At 41.7% G+C, this 20,671-nt stretch overlaps 1 protein-coding gene across 2 annotated transcripts; it reads right to left on the bottom strand.

The window, feature by feature from the left end:
- Positions 1-1,259: 1,259 nt before the first annotated feature.
- LOC139611911 (protein kinase C and casein kinase substrate in neurons protein 3) lies at positions 1,260-19,088 on the bottom strand. Of its 2 annotated transcripts, none has more exons than XM_071466943.1 (10): positions 18,870-19,088; positions 16,173-16,240; positions 9,976-10,132; positions 9,557-9,792; positions 8,255-8,410; positions 7,181-7,356; positions 5,595-5,715; positions 5,423-5,493; positions 5,208-5,287; positions 1,260-4,299 (listed from the first exon to the last, which is right to left on the bottom strand). In XM_071466943.1, exons 2-10 carry the CDS (start codon positions 16,230-16,232, stop codon positions 4,190-4,192), a joined length of 1,167 nt encoding a protein of 388 aa, XP_071323044.1. In that variant the 5' UTR covers positions 16,233-16,240; positions 18,870-19,088; the 3' UTR covers positions 1,260-4,189. The 2 variants fall into 2 exon arrangements, with proteins under 2 accessions (XP_071323044.1, XP_071323052.1); XM_071466951.1 differs by lacking the exon at positions 18,870-19,088 and adding an exon at positions 18,418-18,722 and having other exon boundaries at positions 3,851-4,299.
- Between the last annotated feature and the right edge of the window lie 1,583 nt (positions 19,089-20,671).

Below are 20,671 nucleotides of genomic sequence, written 5' to 3'. Positions count from 1 at the left end.
ACAACTTTGATGTTCTGGTTTGTCCTCATTAGTCTTATGTATTGTACCTATCAGAAAACCTAATAACACAACTGCACACTTCCTGCTCAAATGCTAGTTTGTAAACATAGTGGAACATTTAACAGCTAAAGAGTCAGATTTCCTTCAGAAGTCGGTGGAGACCAAAAACAGAGCTAAAAGAGCGGAAATATTAGACTTACATTCAACAGGCAGCCAGAAACACAACTCCAAATGACTGATGGATCTTGTGATGTGTAAATAAGAAAGTGTTCACCAACAAGCTCATCAAATTAACTCATTTTAACTCATGTTAGTGATGTGTTGACAGCTTATTCTCACAGCTCCCTAGTGGACAAAAGAATAGGATATTGTAGGTGCAAGTAAAATTTTGAATGCAGGATTATATTACATGTCAGCCATTTTTACTTTAAAAAAAATTGAACACTGGAACTGAATACTCTAGTCTAACCAAAATATGACTCGGATTTCTGTGGCTGTCTAAATCCTCAATGAAATAGATGAAAGCATTTGTTTTCAGTGTAATTTGTGTACTCCATCCTTTCAAGGTTTTCCTGTATGTTGTCAGAAACATCCGCCTCACGGTGAAGGATGTGGGAGCGCAGCTGAGACCGTCACTGTGATTAAAGATAAGCCCGCGTCTGCTACGAGCAAGAAAACTGTCATCAGGTGAGGAAATTCCTTCCAGGCTGACATCATTATCTCCATTACTCCTGTGGAAACAGATAGTCCTACATCCTCCTGTCTGCTTGCATTTACGACAAAAGTGCAGCCGTGTGTGTATGTGTGTAGAGTGTAACAAAATACCCAGATTTATCATCGCAGTCCGTGTTATTGGCTGACTCAAACTTAAACACTGGTGTATAGGAGGGGGTTTGCTTGGCTGATGGCCGTGTGTTGATGTCAGACTACATCTGACTCCATGGTGGCATCATCGAGATAAAGAGCAGCGTTTGACCTACACATACTTCTCTTGACACAGACACAAGACTTAAAAGTGACTCTGTGTGTGTGTGTGTGTGTGTGTGTGTGTGTGTGTGTGTGACAGCTGACAGCTCCGTCCATGTAATAACACCCACAGGCAGGACTCAAGAAGATGACGGCATGGTGATTCACAAGCTCAACACACACACACACACACACACACACACACAACGACTCCCTCCCTCTGTCTTTCAAACACACACACACACACACACACACACACACTTTCATCCTTTTCATTACAAATTCAACAATGCTTCTTTTGCATGTGTAACAGTTTAAATTTTTATTTCCAAAAGACAGGCAGTTTGCAAAAAAAAGGGGAGAGGGGGGTTCATGGGGAATATGCATAGTTTTTACATGACACATGAACACAGCACATACACAGATACTGAAGAAGGCAGGTCAAGGCAAACCCAGCAGTTTCTTACTTTGGTAAAGATGCTCTCCATGATACAGCATAGCAACAGATGATTAGATATGACAGACAGACAGGAAAACGACTTGTTCCCCAGTACTTATCTTAAAGGAACAGTCTGACATGCTAGGAAATATGAACGTTTGGCGTCAAACTGAGAATCTGATGAGGAGGGGTTTCATCTCTAGAAAGTCTGTGCAGAGATAACGTCGAATCTAGGACACGTTTGGACCTGGACCCTCTGTCCCAGAAGCATCTTGATGTAAAGATAAAAAATGAAGATCATCTAGGCCTTAAGATGCTTGTGGGTAATGGGTTCTACCTCCCTTGATCTTGGTGCAGCTGCCATACACGGTGCTGGTGTGGCCCTCAGGAGCTATTCTGAGGTTTAGTATGGACAACAGGAGCCAGGGATTGAACCACCAGCCCTGCAATTAATGGACAACCTGCTCCTCCTCCGTAAGCCTCAGCCACTTAAAAATCAGTTTTCCAAGAACTCCAGAGCTGTGTTATTTACACATTATGTAAGTGATAATACAAAACAAAGTATCCCAGTACAAGAAATAATTAATTAAGAGGAGGCAAAGAAGGCTGAGACTTTAAGTGGGGCAACGTCTCCTCTGCCAAGTCCATTATTCTCCATATCAGTACCTCGGAGTGCATTATTATGATTATGCAGTGGCCACTTAAGGAGTCAGTGTGTCAGTCTCTCTCCATTGTTAATGTAGCATAAAAAATTAATGTTGTTGCCTTAAGTTAAATATTCCCGTTGACCTATTGAGGTTTTCCGATATATGATTTTAAAGGCAGCTGCTACTCAGTCGGTAACCTCTGTGGATTTTTTAACCAGCAAACGTATCAGCAATACAATCAAGAGTCACCTGAATTATGTTCTAACGCTACAGTCACTGTGTCGGTTTGTCGTTAGGCGACCTCTAGTGGCTGTAGCTGTTATCACGGCAAAGGAGGAAGTCAGGTGACGTAGTTTATAGAGCGACAAAGTGTTAGGAGGGAGTTGGGGTGGATGGAGGGGTCGAGGTAAAACAGGGTGAAACCAATAGTCTAATAGGCTAATTCTTTTATGCATGCGTGTTGATTAATGTTACCATGACAACGAAGGTCCATTATGTCTTCCCCTGGTATGCTCCTGTACGCAAGGGTAGGTGAAAATGTTATGTATGGGCGTTCAAGGCGGAGGACTTGTTGGTTAAACCTGCAATAACTGACTTTTTGTGGCCACAAGGGAGCAACGGAAAGATTTGCATGTTTTCTACGGTGGCCCCTAAGGACAAAACACAAGTAGTACAATCATACAGCTCATAAAAAAGCAAAACCAGGAAATACCCTCCGAAATGAGGATCAATCAGCTGCAAATTGCTAAACATATACACAAAGGAAAAACACACATAAAAGGAGAATTTATATTTATGATATAATTAATAATATAAACAGTTTTTTTTTTTAATGTGGAGATCATTTTAAAAGTTTGTGTATTTGCTTTCATGTGTTTTACCATCTGTAACATGTTTGTGTTTCATGTTTGGTTTTTCTTTAATATTTATGCTTTTGCTTTTGTATGTTTTGTCCTTAGGGGCCACCATATATCTACACATTCAGCAGACATGGAGCAACATGATTATTCATTTGAAGTCATGTTTCTGGCCACCTGATAAATATAAGTCCAATACTTACTGTCATTTTTTTTGCTGTTTTGCTTCCTGCTACCTCACTATGTTTACCAGCCAGTTGCTCACTGTGCCTGACTGCTGTTTGGTGCAGAGAAGGTTTTGTACTGTGGGTTTTTTTTGTTTTGTTTTTTGGATGAAAACAGCTGTCTGCTGCAGCCCGAATCGAGGCAGTGAGAGTGAACCAAAACAAAACCTGCAGGGCAGAAAACCAAAGCAGTGAGATGACATATCCTATAAAGCCCCACAGAACTGAGAGGAGCTGCAGACCTGGGGGACGATTCTCTCTGGGTTTGCCACTGCGATCGACCCCTTTCACCCCTTCCGCACACAAGTAGTCGAGTGATCCACTGTGAATATAAAATATCGATAATTGTTGCTTTAAGTAAACAAAGCACAAACTAAGACAGCGCTGGAGGTCCCGGCATGTGTGTTGATGCTCCGAGGCTGGTTCCCCCCTGTGCCTGACATGCACAGATAAAACTGATATCCATCTTTCCACATTCCTAAAATTTCAGCCTGTTCCTTTAAACCACAAAAACAACAAAGAAACACAGGTCATAAAGCTAACTACATCCATCGAGCTGACTCCACCTGTACGGCTGCTTCAGATTAATTATAATCACAGCATTAGCATCACTTTCTTCATATGTTGTGAGGCTTTGTGAGCATTTTAATAGCAATACCATGTGTTGAGGTGCAAAAAAAAAACAGCTTAAAGAAAATAGCAGTCCTGTAATGCAACTTCAGCACCAAATGTTTAGTTATATAATGTACCTTTAGAGTCCAGCATATTTGTTTTCTTTACATTAAAGCATTGCTTATCATATGGCTTCAATACAAGTGGTCTATGCATATTGTATATATTAAAACATTTGTCAAAATCCTTCTAGAAGTTACACAACCTTGGAAGTGTTTTTAAAAATGTCTATATGCTAAAACATCCTCCGTCACAGACCACATCTTTGGCTAACAGCTACGTGGTGGTGTTCTTTGCAGCGCTGGGTTTATTTTCTGACACTTGTAACCAGGCTGTGACCTCCACAGTGAAATCAAGCCTGTGACGTAACAAGATCTTTCATAACTACACCACCTCCACGTAATTGGCTGGGTAAAGCCCCTCCCATCCTCCGTCCTTCATCCCCCGACACCAGCCCTGATCGTCCTCGTCCTCGATCTTCAAAAACTCCTCACCTGCAGCGAGAAACAGACATTTCATTCTTCTCATAATTAAATTTCTAAACAGGTTTTTTTTTAAGGGGCTATTGCAGAATGAGTTCTTTGGTGACTGTCAACTGAGAAGAGCTTCGGCCAATGCTGCGTTTGCAAGAAAAGAGGTTATAATACGAGTCTGAGCAGGGCTACGTCTTCAGGGCAGATTGGAGGAAGTCGCTTTCGGAAAGTAACAAGATGGGCCACTGCTAGCTGGTTAGCATGCTAACTTCAGTAGGGGAAAAGAGGTGATAAAGACGAGAGTTAACACTGGGTAAAGGAATGAAGTTTGAGCTGAACTCGTAACATTTCTTCTAGACTGGTTATTCGACAGTCATCAGTTTTTCACTGTGGTGATCCTAGATTCTGGCAAAGAAGCCCACTCTGTCCCCCCACACCTCTGAAATGTTTGAATATGAGGGGCGCTTGGGGGCCCTGTTTCCCCTTGGGGGCCCCAAGCATTAACATGAATTGACGGTACACCTCTGTCCACTGAACAGCAGAGTAATTTCTTGATTAATTGATTACTCGATTGGTCAATAAAATGTTAGAAAATAGAAAAAAAAAAAAGACCATCACAAAATTTGTCAGTGCCCAAAGTGACATCTCCAAATTGTTCATTTTCAAACCAATGCAAAACTCAGAGATAAAAATATAGAATTTATTATGAATGAGAATTAAGAAAATTACTTCGTTATAAATTCCTTCAATCACAGACTGGGATTATAAATGCAGATTGAATTGTGCCAATCAACTTACTGAGCTCACAAAACATAATAGACAATTAGACAATTTAAATACATTTAAACAGCACTCCAAATTACACTAACATACACTATACTGTTTCTAATGAATGCTTTACACAGCAGTTTAGTAGGTTTTGTGTTTACCTGCTTTAAAGGACAGCTCATCTGTCTCCTGGCCAACGTAATCATACAGAGCTCTGACTTTCACTCCTCCAATCATCACACTAGAGGAAGAAAAAACAACAGAAGAAGAGACACAGAGGCAGATGGATGTTTGATGATCAGTAAAACACATCGGCCACACAGCGTCACAGTAGCCACTTCCCGTGGGATAGATCTCCATCACAGTCTACACTCACCTCCTCTCTATTGTTGCTTTCTTTTCCACCTCTTTCTTCCCTTTTTTGTTTTTCTTTTCAGGTGTCCATTCCTGAAAACCAGTGGAATAAAACAGTTACAACACTGAAGAATTCAACTTCAAATCAGTTTGAAATATAGAAATGGTGGGAAAAAAAACGAAACAAAAAAAACCTGGAAGTGGGGCCAGTCGGTGGGCATGCCAGGCCCGTGGGTGTTTTTCCACCAGCGAAGGTCCTCTTGCTCATCGATGGCCATCAGCGTGTTGTGGAGCTCATTGTAAACAGCTCTCACACTAAACAACAAGCAGTGAATGAATAAGAGAAGAGGAGCTAAAAAATTTAACTTTAAGTCACTAACTGTTACTCATTTCAAAAGCTGAATCCTCTCTGGAGGATATTATTTCTCCTCTGTGGTAAATATTCTGACTTGTCAAACACGGGTTAGTCCTGATCCTGCAGGATACTTTTAAAACATGCTTCTTACTTCTGCCTTCGGTCTAAATGTTTTCAATTTTTCATGGTAAAACATCTCAACGATCAGCCTCAGACAGAAAAATGGTTCTGTTTTAATTGAAGTGGTGCTTGTAAGTGATAACAGTGCATCATCATCAGCATGATATAAAAACACAACGAGCAGGAATATATGTTGTATGCCATAATGTGCCATCTGGATAGTTAATGGAGTGGTATTTAATTTAACTTACTGATGTTTCTTTGATGGGTACACTGTAATAAAAGCTTATTTAAACTTTTAATTGGCACACAATCTGCCTGCAGTGCCATCCTGAGCATTTCAAATGTTACCTTAAAATTGAGCAGATTAATAGTCTATAATATCTCCCATCTACCCAGCATCCCCCTGCGGTTCCTGCAGAATGTAGGAAGTAACCGAGTTTCTGTTATTTCCTCTATTAAAGTAGAAATGTGCCACTGAGAAACGCTCGTGTGTTAATATGTAGTGGAGGCGCTTTTAAGTGGGGATAAATTAAGTCAAATTATTGATTTTAACACACTTAGCTCTAAATACACAGTCAGACACAAGCTGGGAAAACAGCAAATTAAACAAGTCAAGGTCAAAACCTAGTTTATGGCTGGACTGGGTTGTGCTTGCATTCCTGTATTAGCCTTTTATCTGCTTCTCTCCTGTTCTCTGCACTCACACGTACAGTGTTTTAATACAGCCAGTAAAGCTGTTCTCATTTACAAGTTTCTCTCTTTCTGTTGTCAGACGACAGAACGTGTGACGCAGTGACTGAGACACGGCCCATTAAGACGACATGTTGACCAGCAGTCACCTCCAAGCCATTTCCAAGCTCCTGCTCTGCTGCTGCAGAAAATCCTGACTTCATAACCATGATGTCGTCTGATAAAATCACCATGCACCTGAGCTGAAGATGGTTGTGCTGAGATCTCAGCTATATTTAGTTGTAAAATGATCACTCAGAGAGACGGTTTGAGGCTCAGCTGCTGTGTGGTCAGCACAGAGAGGGGTGGAAGGAAAAGATTTGTCTCCAGGTGCTTCTGTAAAAAAAGGGGAAAACTCACTAAGTTGTCAACACTGCTTGTTCATGATGGGGAAACCCCAACACCTGCCGACCAGTGTTGTAACTTCACTCACTCAGTCAGCCACATTTGCATTAGGCTGACCTCACTGCAGTCCAGCTGAACATCTGTTCAACTTGTTTAACCACACACATCGACTTTCATCCAATCAGCAGAGGCAGCCTCTCAACCAACACACAGAGCTCTGGGGCTCACCTCTCATTGTTGGTAATGTCCAGATGTTTGTGGATGGAGAGGAAGGCCTGTTTGAGGAAGACGATCCTCTTCCGCTCCTCGTCCTGCGATTGGTCAAAGATGGACTCCATCTCCTCCATGTAGCGAGGGGCGTAGCGGTTCACCTCCTCCAGGACTTTCTCATAGCGGGAACGAACCTGTACACGGTAATATGGTCACTTTCACACTGACTGAAGGTTACTGTACCAACTAACCTAACCTCAGAGGTAAAACTAAAGCTAGAATAAAAATGTTTGAAAAATCTAAACAAAAAGTTTACACTGGCCAGTTTATTAGGTACACCAGGACAATCCAATAAAACAGCCCTGCCATAACATGTGTGACGTCGATTATAAGTTTATTATTGAGTTCATTGTTTTTTGTCATTCTTCTTTACAAACGGGCAGAACATTAGAAACACCTCAGAATATAAGACAGCTCAGTCCAACACCAACACTATCTATGACCTCTGAACATTATAGGCGTCATAAATCTTGACTTTATGGCAGAACAGTAGTGTTGGACTACATTAGACTTCAGAGGTGTCCCTAATAAAGTGGGCACAGAGTGTTTATTATCACTAAAATACCAAAAATGAAATAAAGCTGCTCATATTTTCTTCATAGTGTTTTTTATTCTGGCGTGGTTCCTGGATCCCTGTGTCCTCACTTCATTCACTTCAAACATGAATTAAATCTTCCACACAAACCATTTCCCTCCACTGCACTTGACTCTACTACTTGAGTGACTTAAATATTTTTTCTTTCTCCTCATAAAACATTTGCAAAGCCAGCGGTCACAGTATTTTGAAACCTGCACGGTTTGTTTACTTCTTCCCTGCCTCTGTTGGCATTGCTGTGTTTTCTTAGCGCCTCCAAATGACAACATAGATACAAACAGCTAATCGGGGACCCACAACAAAAACACTGCATATTATGCTACTAGCAGTTAAACACACCACGGTACACATTTAATCAGCGACAAAAATTAGTGTGTGGAAAAATCCACAAAAAATCTACAAAATAAAGAAAAAGGGAGGACGAGTGTGCGTCGTACCTTCTCGGCCTCCTGTTGCACCAGCTCTCTCTCCTCCTGGATCTTCTTTTGTTTGTCGATGGCGACGTCCGGGTTTCCCTGAGCATGGGCCTCTCGCTCCCTGGCTATCTGCTCCTTACGGCTCACCTTATGGTACGCCCTCCTGGCTTTATCCAGCTGTGGACGAGCCAGAACACACCTTCACTCTGATGAATTCAGTTGTGGAGAGGTAGTTTGCAATGACACCAACAGCTGTACCATCCACTGAAGAGGACTTCAACCTAAAGCTCAGTTTGAAAATTGAGATGCACCTGACTTTAAAAAGCAACTCATTACTCAAAAGCAATGCATTAGATCCCTGTGGTATGAATATAATCCTTAAAATTGAGGCCATTTAGTTAATGAGAACCCATTTGTTACGTTACAGTCACTGTTCATATGCCTGAAGTATTGATTCCCTGAGTATATTGTGTATGTTTTTAATGCAGATGTGTAATGCTGCCTCTGATGGATGTCGTCTTGTCCTCGGCTGCTCTAAAAGCACAGATTCGAGTGGCTCATTGCTGCAGAATGCAGAAGAGAAACTCTGCAGAAGTGGGTTTCTGGCTTAAAGGTCACTGAAGTTCTGGGCCACATGGGAAAATGTGAGCTGGGAACGTGACAATAAAAGCTCCAAAAAACAAACAACAAAATGTCTCCACTACAGCAGAAGACTGGCTGGTCTGGGAGCTGTGGGAAAGAGGATGTCGTTTGGTTCACTTTAAAACCTCTTTACAAGCAGCAGCCTTAATATGGGTCAGAGGGGGGGGTTGGTACCTTAATCCAGGTGCATTACAGTGTAACCCTCAGAAAACCTCAACAGTGTGCATCATTTGAAGACACAAAGCCTCAAAATTTTATCAGCGTTAACATGATCCCAATGTCACAGTCGCTTATTTTCCAACAGGAGTTGATATGAAACAAGAGCAATAAAATAAAAAATAATTGAGAGGAACATTAATTTTTACAATGTTTTTGAATTTGTGACAGTATCACTTGGACCGACTTTTTGAAATCAAAGTCCAAACAGTCACCTCTCAGCTTCACAGTGAAGAATAATGACCTTCCTCCTCTTCTCTAACTGTGAAATGATTTTTTGAAATAGTAGGTTGGAAACAACTTTACTGAACCAATTAATATTTGTTATTTTTTACAACTTGAAGTTTAGTTCTTGAAAATAATCTAAACATGGTCGTTATAAATGAGACAGTAAAATTGTAATAAATAAAACTATGGCAAAAAAAAAGAGTAATTGAAGAACAAAACAAAAAAACAGAAACCGACCTTTTTAAGTCGTTTGGCCCACGGCTTCTGAGCGCGTGCGAAGCCCGTCTCAATGTCCTGGGACTCTTTGAAGCCTCCAAATAACTTCTTGTGGAAGGTGTCCTTCTGCCAGGTCCGGACCTGGTCTCCATCCTCCGACACCAGGGAGCGACAGATGGAGGCGTGTAAGGAGGCTAGCCGGTCAGCGGAGGACAAAAAACACTGCCAAGCCTTCAGAAGAGATCCATACAGAGGACCTGAGGGGGGAGGAGGAGGAGGAGGAGGAGGACCAGGGAATTACACATTTTTATATTTTTTATTTGTATTTTAGAAATAATTCAAATGACCAACCTCCATTTAATCTAAAATTCAAGTTACATAAAATTTCATGATGGTTATTTACTGGGTGGGTGTGGGGGTAGGTAAGTCACTGTACTTACTGGAGTCCACTACTGGCTTCCACTTGTTACTCCACTCGCTGAGCTGCTGGGCGTACTGCCTCTCCACCCGAGCTCTCTCTTGGAAACACGCCACTATGTCATTGCAGGCCTGGAAAGAGTCCTCTGTCCGCTTCACAGTGCGCTGATAGTTCCCAGGCTGCCAGGACACAAGGAGAGGAGAAGATCTACTGTTCACACCAGATAAACAGCAGGAGCAGGGAGGTCCTCCGCGCTTTGTAAACCCTCATACTAACAACCAGTAACCAGTTTCTAGTGCTGAAAAAACAGAAAATGAAACAATATTTTTTACCAGGGCTCAACCCAGTCTTCTGGTTTCTTTTGTTTATATTGTCACATTTTCACTGGCAGAGAACGGAGAACATCTGCTCACAGTTAATTCCTGGAACCAGCGTGTTCACCAGAAACTGAATCAGACCACATTCATTTAGAACCTAATACTCAACATTAAAATAGCTCAAGTCGCCATGACTCTTCTACTCTTACACTTACTACCACCACCTTTACTGTGATCATTAATTTTACTACTACTACTGTTACTATGAATAGTACTTCTATTGACATATTAAAACTACAAACTCTACTGCTACAACAGGACGACCACAACAATCACTGCTGCTCCAAGCAGCAGTCGACCTTTATTACTACCAACACTGGCACTAAGTACAGTACTCCTGCTCTTTCTAGTAACTAAAATCTATTTAGGTTGCACTTCTGAACAATAACGTGCTTTACAAAGAGCAACAAAAAGGAGAAAGACAACATGTTGAATACAGACACATAAAAACTAAATAAAAGAGTTTTCAACTTCTCATCTTGGAAGTACTACTGCAGTATTACTACTTCTACTACAAGCACAACAACCACTTACCACTTACAAATTGCTACGACTGCAACCACTAATACTCCTCCTTGAGACCTTTCTGGCAGCTAACAACTGACTCTACTGTCAAAAGCAGTGGGATAATGGAAAAGGATTTTTTTAGTTAGAGTTAGATGAGAAAACTGACACCACTCTCACATCTGTACTCTAAATATCCAGCTACAGTCTGCAGCTGGTTAGCTTAGCTTAGCATAAAGACTGTAGACAGGGGAACAGTTAGCCTGGCTCTGTCCAGAGGTAAAGTCTGCTGCCTGCACCTCTGATGCTCACTCAGTAAAATGTTAGAGCTCCTTTGTTTTTCTCTGTCATTTCTTTATGCTAAGCTAAGCTAACCGGCTCCAGCTGCATGTTTACCATTAAAAGTGTGAATAACTGTATTCGCCAAAATGTTGACCTGCTCCTTTAATCACTGCCCTGCGCCATTTAGGTGTCCCAGTAAGTTGTGCCAGTTATCCAGCCTGCACAAACCCATGAACTGAACATTAGACCGTCACTACTGGTCTGCACCACATTCTTTGGTCACTTAGTCATAACATACACCCTCATCTCCTTTCACAGCTGTGACACTGCTGCTGCCGTCTAAGGTCAACCCCCTCCACGTGCCACAAGTGACACTTTACTGGCATTAAGTTTCCTGTGGTAAACTCAAACGCCGGCAGCAGCGCGGGGTGTGGTCGGTGGACGCGAGAGGACGAGAGGCCTGGCCATAAAAAGCCAGACGGAGACGGAGGAGAAGGAGGACAAGAGGGCAGCAGAGGCAAGGCACTGAGCGTAATAACATATCTGAAGCAAGTGTGTTGTTTGTGGATGTGGAATCTGGAAATCTCTCTGCAATTTTCCTGGCAGCTGCCATCAGCTCCTACTCAGCACTCACTCCTTCTCTCTTTCTCGCTTTCTGTCAGAATCTACGTGTTAGTCAGTGACACGTTCAGACAGCTGGGCGAAGGTTTGTGGACATGATGTATGTTGTCATGTTGGGTTAAATCATCTGAGGTAATGCACTTATTGTAAATGCCATAAAATTATCAAATAGAGCAGGACTTTCTCATGGCTGACATTTGCACTTGTGCAACACATCAGTGGTGCAGCTCCAGTTCCTGGTGCTGTGCACGCTGGCTCAGTGACACGGCTTAACGCCGTCATTATGTTATTTGTTACACCTGCATCAGCATAATGTGTATCTGCCCTATAGCTGATGCTACCCCTGCAGTCTGCATGCTTTTCATACACACTAAATACATGACACACAGCAGCCAGTGCTCAGCTTCCCTCAGTTTCTTGAGGCTTTTTGATTTTGCAAGCTCTAACACTCTTACTTTTCCTTTTTCTTTGGCAGATTCTCAGTGAGATCATTTTTCACTCCCCAGTGTAACAACAACTGCTCGCTCTCAGTTGTGAGCAGACCTTTTCTTCCCACAGTGACTCAGTGTTTACTAATCAAAGACCTGGATCTTTGCATTGCACCACTAATTGAGAGCTCTTTGATCCTAACGGGACTCTTAATTAGTGGTTAATTAAATGCAAGTCTATTGGAAAGGTCAGTCAGTTAAGTCTTTATATGTTTAAACATGTTGGTGCTGCGAGGAGCAATTGTAACACAAATATTTAGTTTGAGGATTTAACAGAATATAAAATTACACTTAATTCGCTTATAAATATTATTTTATGTTTTCAAGTCAAATTTAGTGATTGTCAGTATTTCTATTGTTAAAGGTCCCATATTTTACATTTTGCCTGTGTTTTATTTGAAGTGTTGATCTCCATCAGAAGATATATTCGTGGTTTTAAGAACCAAAAACCATCTCAGTGTAGTTGTACATCTCCTCTCCCAGGCTTCTCTCTGGAGCTCTAGTAACAACAGGTCAGTCAGCCAATCAGAAGAGAGACTCTGAGCCTCTTTTCTGATTGGCTGACTGTTTTGTGAGTGATCTAATAAAAATATAGCAGATATCAGGTAAACAAATCCTCCAAGGTTGGATTGTGGGTCCAGGTGGGCGGGGCTTGGGGCATGGCTGAGAGTGGTGACTGCTTTGTTGTGACATCACAAAGTTCCAGAAGTCCTGACGGCTGGTTTTAAGGCTCAGTTTCTGAATACAGGCTGTGTGCATTTCTCTGTGGTCTGAGGCTTTGATACTTTCACAGTATTAATATAGAACCTAGACCTGCTTTATAATCACAAACACATGGACATCTCCCTTTAGACTGGAGGGAGTTTTAAAGTATGTGACATATATATAATTCCAATGTTCCCATGTGTCGACTGGTCATCATGTATTTTAAGGTAAAAACTAAAACAGAGCATGTACAAAAACATGCACTCAGACTGTCAAAGAGACTGAAATTTACACTGACAGCCTTCAAAGCGATCACTCCTCTCAATGTGCTTTTAATGAAACAGTTTCCTTTTGCCTTAATCAGAATCAACTGGGGGGCGCTTCTCATCAGTGCCGCCCCCCGTTTCTCCCTCTCTCCTCCTCTCCTCGCCTTCTTTCTGCCTGTGTTGTGGTTTGCACTGAATCTCCTCGCTCTCGTCTGAGAATTAATCAGAAACAGCTGAGGAATCCAGTTTGAGGCCAGAGGCAACGCTGCAAAGACTCAGTTGGACGATCTCTGAGACAGATGCAAATCCGCTGCTAAAGAATCTGTCCAGGCAACAAAACGCAGCATCAAAGAAAAGGGTCATGGTAACCTCTGCTGACAAAAAAAAAAAAAAAAAAAAACATTTCACAAATATAACTGATCATATTCAGACTATAAAGCGTGTCAGAGCAGAGAGAGAGAGAAAGAACGTCTCTTCGTTTACCTCTTGTGCCATGAAACTGTTAAATTCTCAGGAAGAGTCAGCTGATGATCAGTTTTCCACAGAAAACTGGGAGGTGATCTTAATCATGGGCGGGATGATGACGCCGGAGGTTTCATCTTATACTATTAATGATGTAATGATGTTGTGTGTGTAGCATTTATTATGTGATATTTTGTTGTATATTTTATGCATTTTTTATCTTTTATATTCAAGTCTGTGTTTTACCTGGCTGGGAGACAAATGTCCCCTTGGAAACAATACATTTTAAGTACTGGCAGAAGCTACTTATGGTTACAGTAAAGAAACTGTAGTAATACTAGCAGCAGCAGTAGTAGTAGTAATCGTAGCTAAAGTAAGAATAGTAGCAGTGACAGTTTAAAATAGTAAGAACTTGTAGTAGTAGTAGTAGCAGCAGCAGTTGTAATATTAATAGAAGTAGCAGAATTAAACTATTTTTACATTAATCTCTCTGTGTTAACAAAACATGTCCATTTTATTTGCCACTGCACAGCACTAAACAGGAGAAGAAGAGAAGCCCTGACACAAATGTTTGTCTTAATAAGACACAGAGACCGATCAATCCAGTCCAACATTCACAGAGTCTGCTGCAGATTTTAAAACACAACTGTCTTTCGTTTCATACTTGAAAACAGCCAGAAAGGATCCGTTCTAAAATATAAGGACACAACATGAGAGTCTGACCATGCAGTGCCTTGATGGTGAGTAGTAGTGGAAATGGGAGCAGGAACTGCATCTGAAGTGTCACAGCAACATGTATGTATCCATCAGTATGAATAGTCCTCTTGTTTACTATACAGAATCTGCTGTAATTGCAAACCTCCTGACCGACTTTACAAATACCAAACAGAAGAGCTTAAATCTGCAGTATAATGACAGACAGCCCCTGAGCATGGCGGCAGGATGACACAGACAGGAGCAGGCCTGGAAACACATCCAGCTCTGCAGGAGGCTGCCAAAATTACAGGAGGGGAGAGATGAAAGTGGGGCAGCACATTGAGGCCAACGGGACACAGAGCCAATATTAAAGCGGTAGCACACTCAAATTAGATAGTCAGGCACTTTAAGTGTTGGAAGTGTTTAAAACATGGTGGCAAACACAGAGCAGTGTCTTGTAAACAGAGGGCACACAATGGTTCACACAATGGAAAAGTCCAATAGGGTGATGTATGTTCCTGCTGCGGTTAAAATCCAGCCCATTTAAAACGGGAATAAAATAAAAAGTCACAGACATTTCTTTAGATTTATGCTAAAATTAAACTTTTAATTAAACTAGAATTAAACAGTTCAGCTTCTGTCTGGGTTAGAGCTATGACATAATGTGCCCTCACCTCCTGTGTTCACAGTATCCATCAATAAACTACTGCACTCAGGGTCTGAACCTGGTCCTGCTTTTGAACTTTTCAGTCTTTGTTCACCAGGTTTGTCACTTACTACAGGATTTCATCTGTGGGGTTTTTGTTTTTATTGACTATCATTTTATGAAACATTATGTTTGAGATCTTATCTTAAAGGGACAGTTCGACATTTTGGGAAATTTGTTTATTTGTTCAAGTATGACGCTGTGGCCAGCAGCTGGTTAGCTTAGCTTAGCACAAAGACTGGAAATGGGGGGAAACAGCTAGCCTGGCTCTAAATCCACCAGCCAGCACATTTAAAGCTCACTAGATAAAACTGAGTCTTGTCTCGACCAAGAAATCATCCACCACAAAACATCCTTTATAATATTTCATTTGTTTTTTGTAGAGGATTGGAACATGTTAATTTGACGGACATAAGAATAGTATCCCCTGTGATAGACTGGTGACCTGTCCAGCGTGCACCCCGCCCTCGCTGGGATTGGCTCCAACCCTCCTCCCTTGACCTTCAAAGGATAAGTGGTATAGCTAATGGACATATGGATGGAGAATTCATCTCATCTAACTCTCTATGTATGTTTCCCAGAAATGTCAAACTATTCCTTTAAGTTATTTTGGACAAATTAATGTCAAGTTTAAAAAAGTAGAAGGTCTGTGTACAGGAGCTGAAAGCCAAACATTATCCAGCTGAAGACGCCACAGACAACAATCTCAGACAGTCGCCCTGTAGCAGAACAATAATGTTGCAGAGAGCACTGAAAATGGAAAAACCACATCCTGGTTCCTCAGAGACGTGACCCCTGAGCAGACTACTTTGTCAAGCAAACACAGACAATCAGATACCTAATGAGCCGAAGTCTATACCGTGCAGTTAAACCCAAGCGGGGCAGTTCAGAGTTCACAGTGGCTTCTATTCACTTTTTAAACTGAAAGCACAGCCTTGTTTACACCGATACGGCGCCTGAACGACAAAACTGTTGTTCATCTGTTTTGACTGGAAGGTCACTGAGAGCGGAGGGAACAAGGAAGAAACTATGTTGTGTCTCTCCAACACACACACACACACACAAACACACACAAACACACACCCATGTAGGACACAAACACATAGTCTTACCATCCAGAAGCTGCGATTGTTGGCATCTTCAGGGCTGGTTTCTGATGGCAGAGTCGACATCCTGTTCTCTGAGAGAGAGAGTAAAGAGAGTATGATGAGTTCAGACTGAGGTGTCACTCTGCCTGTTCATCTGCACACTGACCTCCCTGTAATCGGCTTCCACACGGAGATAATGGAGGTTTTGGGGCTTTGTAGCAACAGCATGAACAAAAAAATGTCATCTAGTTCAGAAAAGGTGAAAAAAATCTTCCTTCAGTTATTATAAAACCTGCTTAACTGTCAATCAGAAATTATTCCAGTTATATAAGAATATACAGGTTGATTATCTTCAGTTGTCAAATCCACAACTAAACCACCACCAAGATCCACATATCCATTAGGAAGCCATTACCAATAAATGTTTTTGTTTTTTTTGTGTCAGACATACCCCACAGCCCTGTCAGATGAACTCAAGTAACCCTTCACTGACTAACTAATGGAACGAGTGGATATTAAAGTGGATGTTACAGTATTTTTTCATACGACTGAACAGTGAATGTTTGGGTTTAGTTTGTGGACGTTTCAACCTTTTATCCATTACTTCCATTTACTTGTGTTGAGTGTTTCTCAGGGACTCTTAGTCACAACTACAAGTGCTACAGCTTTTTAAATCTAATTAAAATCTATTTCAATAAAATTACTCAAGCGATTCCACAGTTTTTCCAAGTGCAGGTATCTATTTAAAAGTCTTTGATATGACAGTATGAAACCCTCTCCGATGAACGCACTCTTGTCAGGCCTGAGGTGAAGATACTCAGCAGATGTACCGTGTCGCGGGCTGAACCTACAGTGGAGGCTCTGTAAACCCATTAAACAGGTGGGAGGTGACGTGTACAGTAAATTTGAACTGGGAGTCGTACAGTAAGTGGAGGCAAGCCGTGACAACATCGGAGAGGAAGGACTGTCCTCTCCCCGCAGTTCCAGCTTTGAAACATGAGCTGTCCTAAAATAAACAGGGGCTAAAGGTCAATGCACATCCTATCATTCGCACTCACTTTCTTCCCATGCTGGCGACACTCTCTGTTTTTTTATCATTATAAAAAACATTTTAAAAACACCTTGTGTGCGCTTAAACCGACAGACACAAGCTCACGTGTCAAGAGGTCACTGAAATACTTTTAAAAAAATTCTGTCTGAGTTGATTTACAGTGTTTGTGATGAATATTACTTTATCCTCATTTCTAAAAAAGAAACTTTTCCACTTTATTATTTAAGCAGTAAATGCAGCAGTTTCTGCCTTCTGGTGTTTTCAAACCCTGAACTCCACCCAGACTGAGGCTTCATGTTTTCCTCCCTGCAGTCATCTCCCCTCACGGCTCTGTTAGACACACAATTAGATTCAATGATCTCCCTCCACATCCTGCTGTTCACGGGGCATCACATGCTCCACTGAGAGCACAACACCAGGCCTCTCCCTGCCTGGGTCTTCCTCCTTTACTCCTCGCTCCTGTCGTATCTCTGTCGCCGAGGTCTCGGGGGTTATGCAACCCCGAGATGTCCAGGAGGTCATCAAAATAATGAATCACCTCCCTTTTAACCCTTGACCTCTACTTCCTGTCCCCCCGCTGAGTGGCTTTCCTCTGGGCAGCCTTGTCAGAGTTTTCACAGGAAGGTGGGGGTTGAGGAGCTCTGCTGCTGCTGCTGCTGCCTAATGTCAAATAACGTCTTACATTCCTGCAAGTTTTACTAAGTGATCTCCAACCTTTTGACATTTAGTGCTTTTCACTTGTGCAAACTCTATGTAAAGAAAAATATGAACTCCATTCTTCTAGCTTAGCTATGATCCACTTGCATGCCTCTCAAATTTGATTTCATACCCTTTATGTGCATTATGCTTCGGTCCACGTGCAAGAGAAAGTATGGTGCACAGCTCTATATCCACTGGAATCAATTTGATGGCCACATAGGCCTTTTAAATACGATTTTATGACGTTTATAATCAATTTAAATGTCCACTACAAGGATCTACAGTTGAAAAAAAAACCTTCTGAAGTCTGAAAAATATATAAGTTAAATAAACTGTAGTTGGCTCACTGCAGTTTGAAAATGGCTCTCAGATATTTCCAAGGCCTGTCCCCTTATTCCTGACTTACTTTGACTGAGCTACAAAGGTTAAAAGTGAGCGGTAAAATATGCATCATTTACATTACTTTGCATACTACATCAAGGCCCTATAAGTACAACAGAGAGGACACTATTAACTTACCACCTACAAGCACGGATCTAATTCCACCATGGGTCCTCCAGACTTTTTATAATCTCCTGGTACGTCAGACAGGAAATTTGTCCCCTGGTGATCCAGTAACTTGCATTAGTCCAAACTTTCCACAGTGTAAAACTCTAAATCTACTCTTTACAAAAAAAAAAGTTATAAAAACCAGTTGAACCTGGAGCTCATTTGGTTTGATAAAATCCCGTGTGGAGCTTTCAACTAACCAAACTCTTTCACCCCTGTATCCTTCACGCACTCTGGCACACTGACTCCCTCCTCCCCCCGTCCCCGTTTCATCTGTCACACATAATTCAACGCACACACATTGCACAGAGGAGATATATAGTAACAAATGAACACATGGGGCAGAAATAGGAGCTCAGTTGCTCCATCAGATCTCTGTGAAATGCAGCCATTCAGCCGTGGCAGGCTAACAAGTCCCTTACCTCTCTGAATGTTGGGGCCCTCTCTGCTTCAACCCCCTTTTTCCTCCGTTGTTTGGCCGGTTTAAACTTTTTTTCCCCCCCGTGTCCAGTCTTTGTGCAGACTCTCAGGCTCTTCTCCTTCCTCACTTGTCTTCTTCACCCTCCTCAACTTTGATTTTTCCACTCGTCCAGGACAGTGCTGCTCCTGCTCTTCCCCTTTCTTTGGCCCACTGTTTGTGTCAGATGAGTTGGCTTCTTTTTTTTTCCCTTCTCCTCCCTCCCTCCTCCCTCCTACTCTCTCACTCTCTCTCTCTCTCTCCCGCTCTCTCTCTCTCCAAAGCAGCTGCAGGAAATTTACTCTCTTGTTCTTTGTACTTCACCACTCGTCCCTCTCTTCTTCTCTTTCATTCACTCGCTTCACCTCCCTCACAGTTGTGTTAATAAACTGTGCCATACTGTGGTTCTTTTGCTGTTTGTTTGTGTGTGCGCAAGTTTAGGTGAGTCAGTCACTACCTGAGACACCCAACAGTCTCTGTGTGTGTGTGTGTGTGTGTGTGTGTGTGTGTGTGTGTGTGTGTGTTAATAGGTCCATTTGCTCTGTTTTACTATCTTACAAAGCAGCATGACCAGATAAGGGAAACTTCATCCCTGTGTGATTGTCTTCAAGCCCCCTTTTCCCTCCCCACATCATTCCCTTGGGATAGTTTGGTAGGCCTGCCTCCACAGCTGGAGGACACATCCGGTGTGTGTGTGTGTGTGTGTGTGTGTGTGTGTGTGTGTGTAAAACAGAGCTGCTTTGAAGTCAGAGGCCCGTGCAGAAGAAGTGCACACAGTCCCGCTCTTGGTGACATGACGCTTTGTGCTGTGCTGAACTTGTGAAACTTCGTCATGCCAGGACACGCCATGTAAATAACCAGACAGCTGTGAAATGTTGCAACGCTCACGCCCAACTGAAACCTGCTCTTATGAAACAGTAACCGAACATTAGTAATCCTGTAATCAGATCTGGAAGGACAGTAGGCACCGTGTCGTGACAGCAGATGAGCTCCTGTTATTAAAATGATAACAGTTACAGGAGACGGAAAATGTCAACAAGTGACGCTTCAAATCCCCGTATCAGAGCTACAGAAACATACTGGGGTTTCTTTATCAAACCCAGAATCATGAGATGTTTTCGTAAAGTGGTCTCATTTTTATCAAATGTATTGATGTCAGAATCAGAATCAGGTTTATTGTCAACTAGAGGAATTTGCTTTGCTGTCTAACAATAAGATTAACAATATAAAGAAAAATAAAGGGTCTTTAAATTTAGCTAAAGAAAACATAAAAGTAAAACAGTCATTACAGATGTTTTGTCAAGTACATACAAGTACCTTTCTCTTTACTTTGATGTGGATTAAATATGAGTTTTGACAGATTCATGTTGAATAAACTGAATCAGACCAGGCTTCGTAAGGTGTTTTGAACTCACCTGGTTGACCTACCTGCCCCCACCTGACTGTTGATCAGGGTGAAAGCTTCCTGAAGCAGTGAAGCACGTGTAGTTGTGTGTAAAGATGGAGTCACTGCAAGAAACAGTGAGTCAAAAATGTATGTTAGTGAACTCGCTGTTACATCAAGAGCTGCAGTTAACAAGTATTTTAAATATTGATTAGTCTGACAATTAATCAGGTAATTGTTTTGTCTGTATAATGTTATGATAATTGGCAGTGGCTTGTTTTATTCCACCATCAGTCCAGAATCCAAAAATGTTCCGTTTATTATCTTATATGACAAAGACAAGTGTCATATGACATATAGAAATATTGATTATCAAAATAGTT

This window comes from Trachinotus anak, unplaced genomic scaffold (genome assembly GCF_046630095.1).
Source record: "Trachinotus anak isolate AG129_WGS33_773 ecotype Australia unplaced genomic scaffold, CSIRO_AGI_Tana_v1 ptg000003l, whole genome shotgun sequence".
Taxonomy (NCBI): domain Eukaryota; kingdom Metazoa; phylum Chordata; class Actinopteri; order Carangiformes; family Carangidae; genus Trachinotus; species Trachinotus anak.
Note: the sequence above shows the minus strand (reverse complement) of the source record. Positions and strands in the feature narration are given on the sequence as shown.

What these genes read in the sequence shown, in the direction of transcription:
- LOC139611911 (XM_071466943.1), bottom strand. Translation starts at nt 16,232, where the DNA reads ATGTCGACTCTGCCATCAGAAACCAGCCCTGAAGATGCCAACAATCGC. An exon ending in GACATTACCAACAATGAGAG is followed by an intron (nt 5,716 to 7,180) that starts GTGAGCCCCAGA and finishes CTTGTTGTTTAG; the next exon opens with TGTGAGAGCTGTTTACAATG. An exon ending in AAAGCAACAATAGAGAGGAG is followed by an intron (nt 5,288 to 5,422) that starts GTGAGTGTAGAC and finishes TTCTTCCTCTAG; the next exon opens with TGTGATGATTGGAGGAGTGA.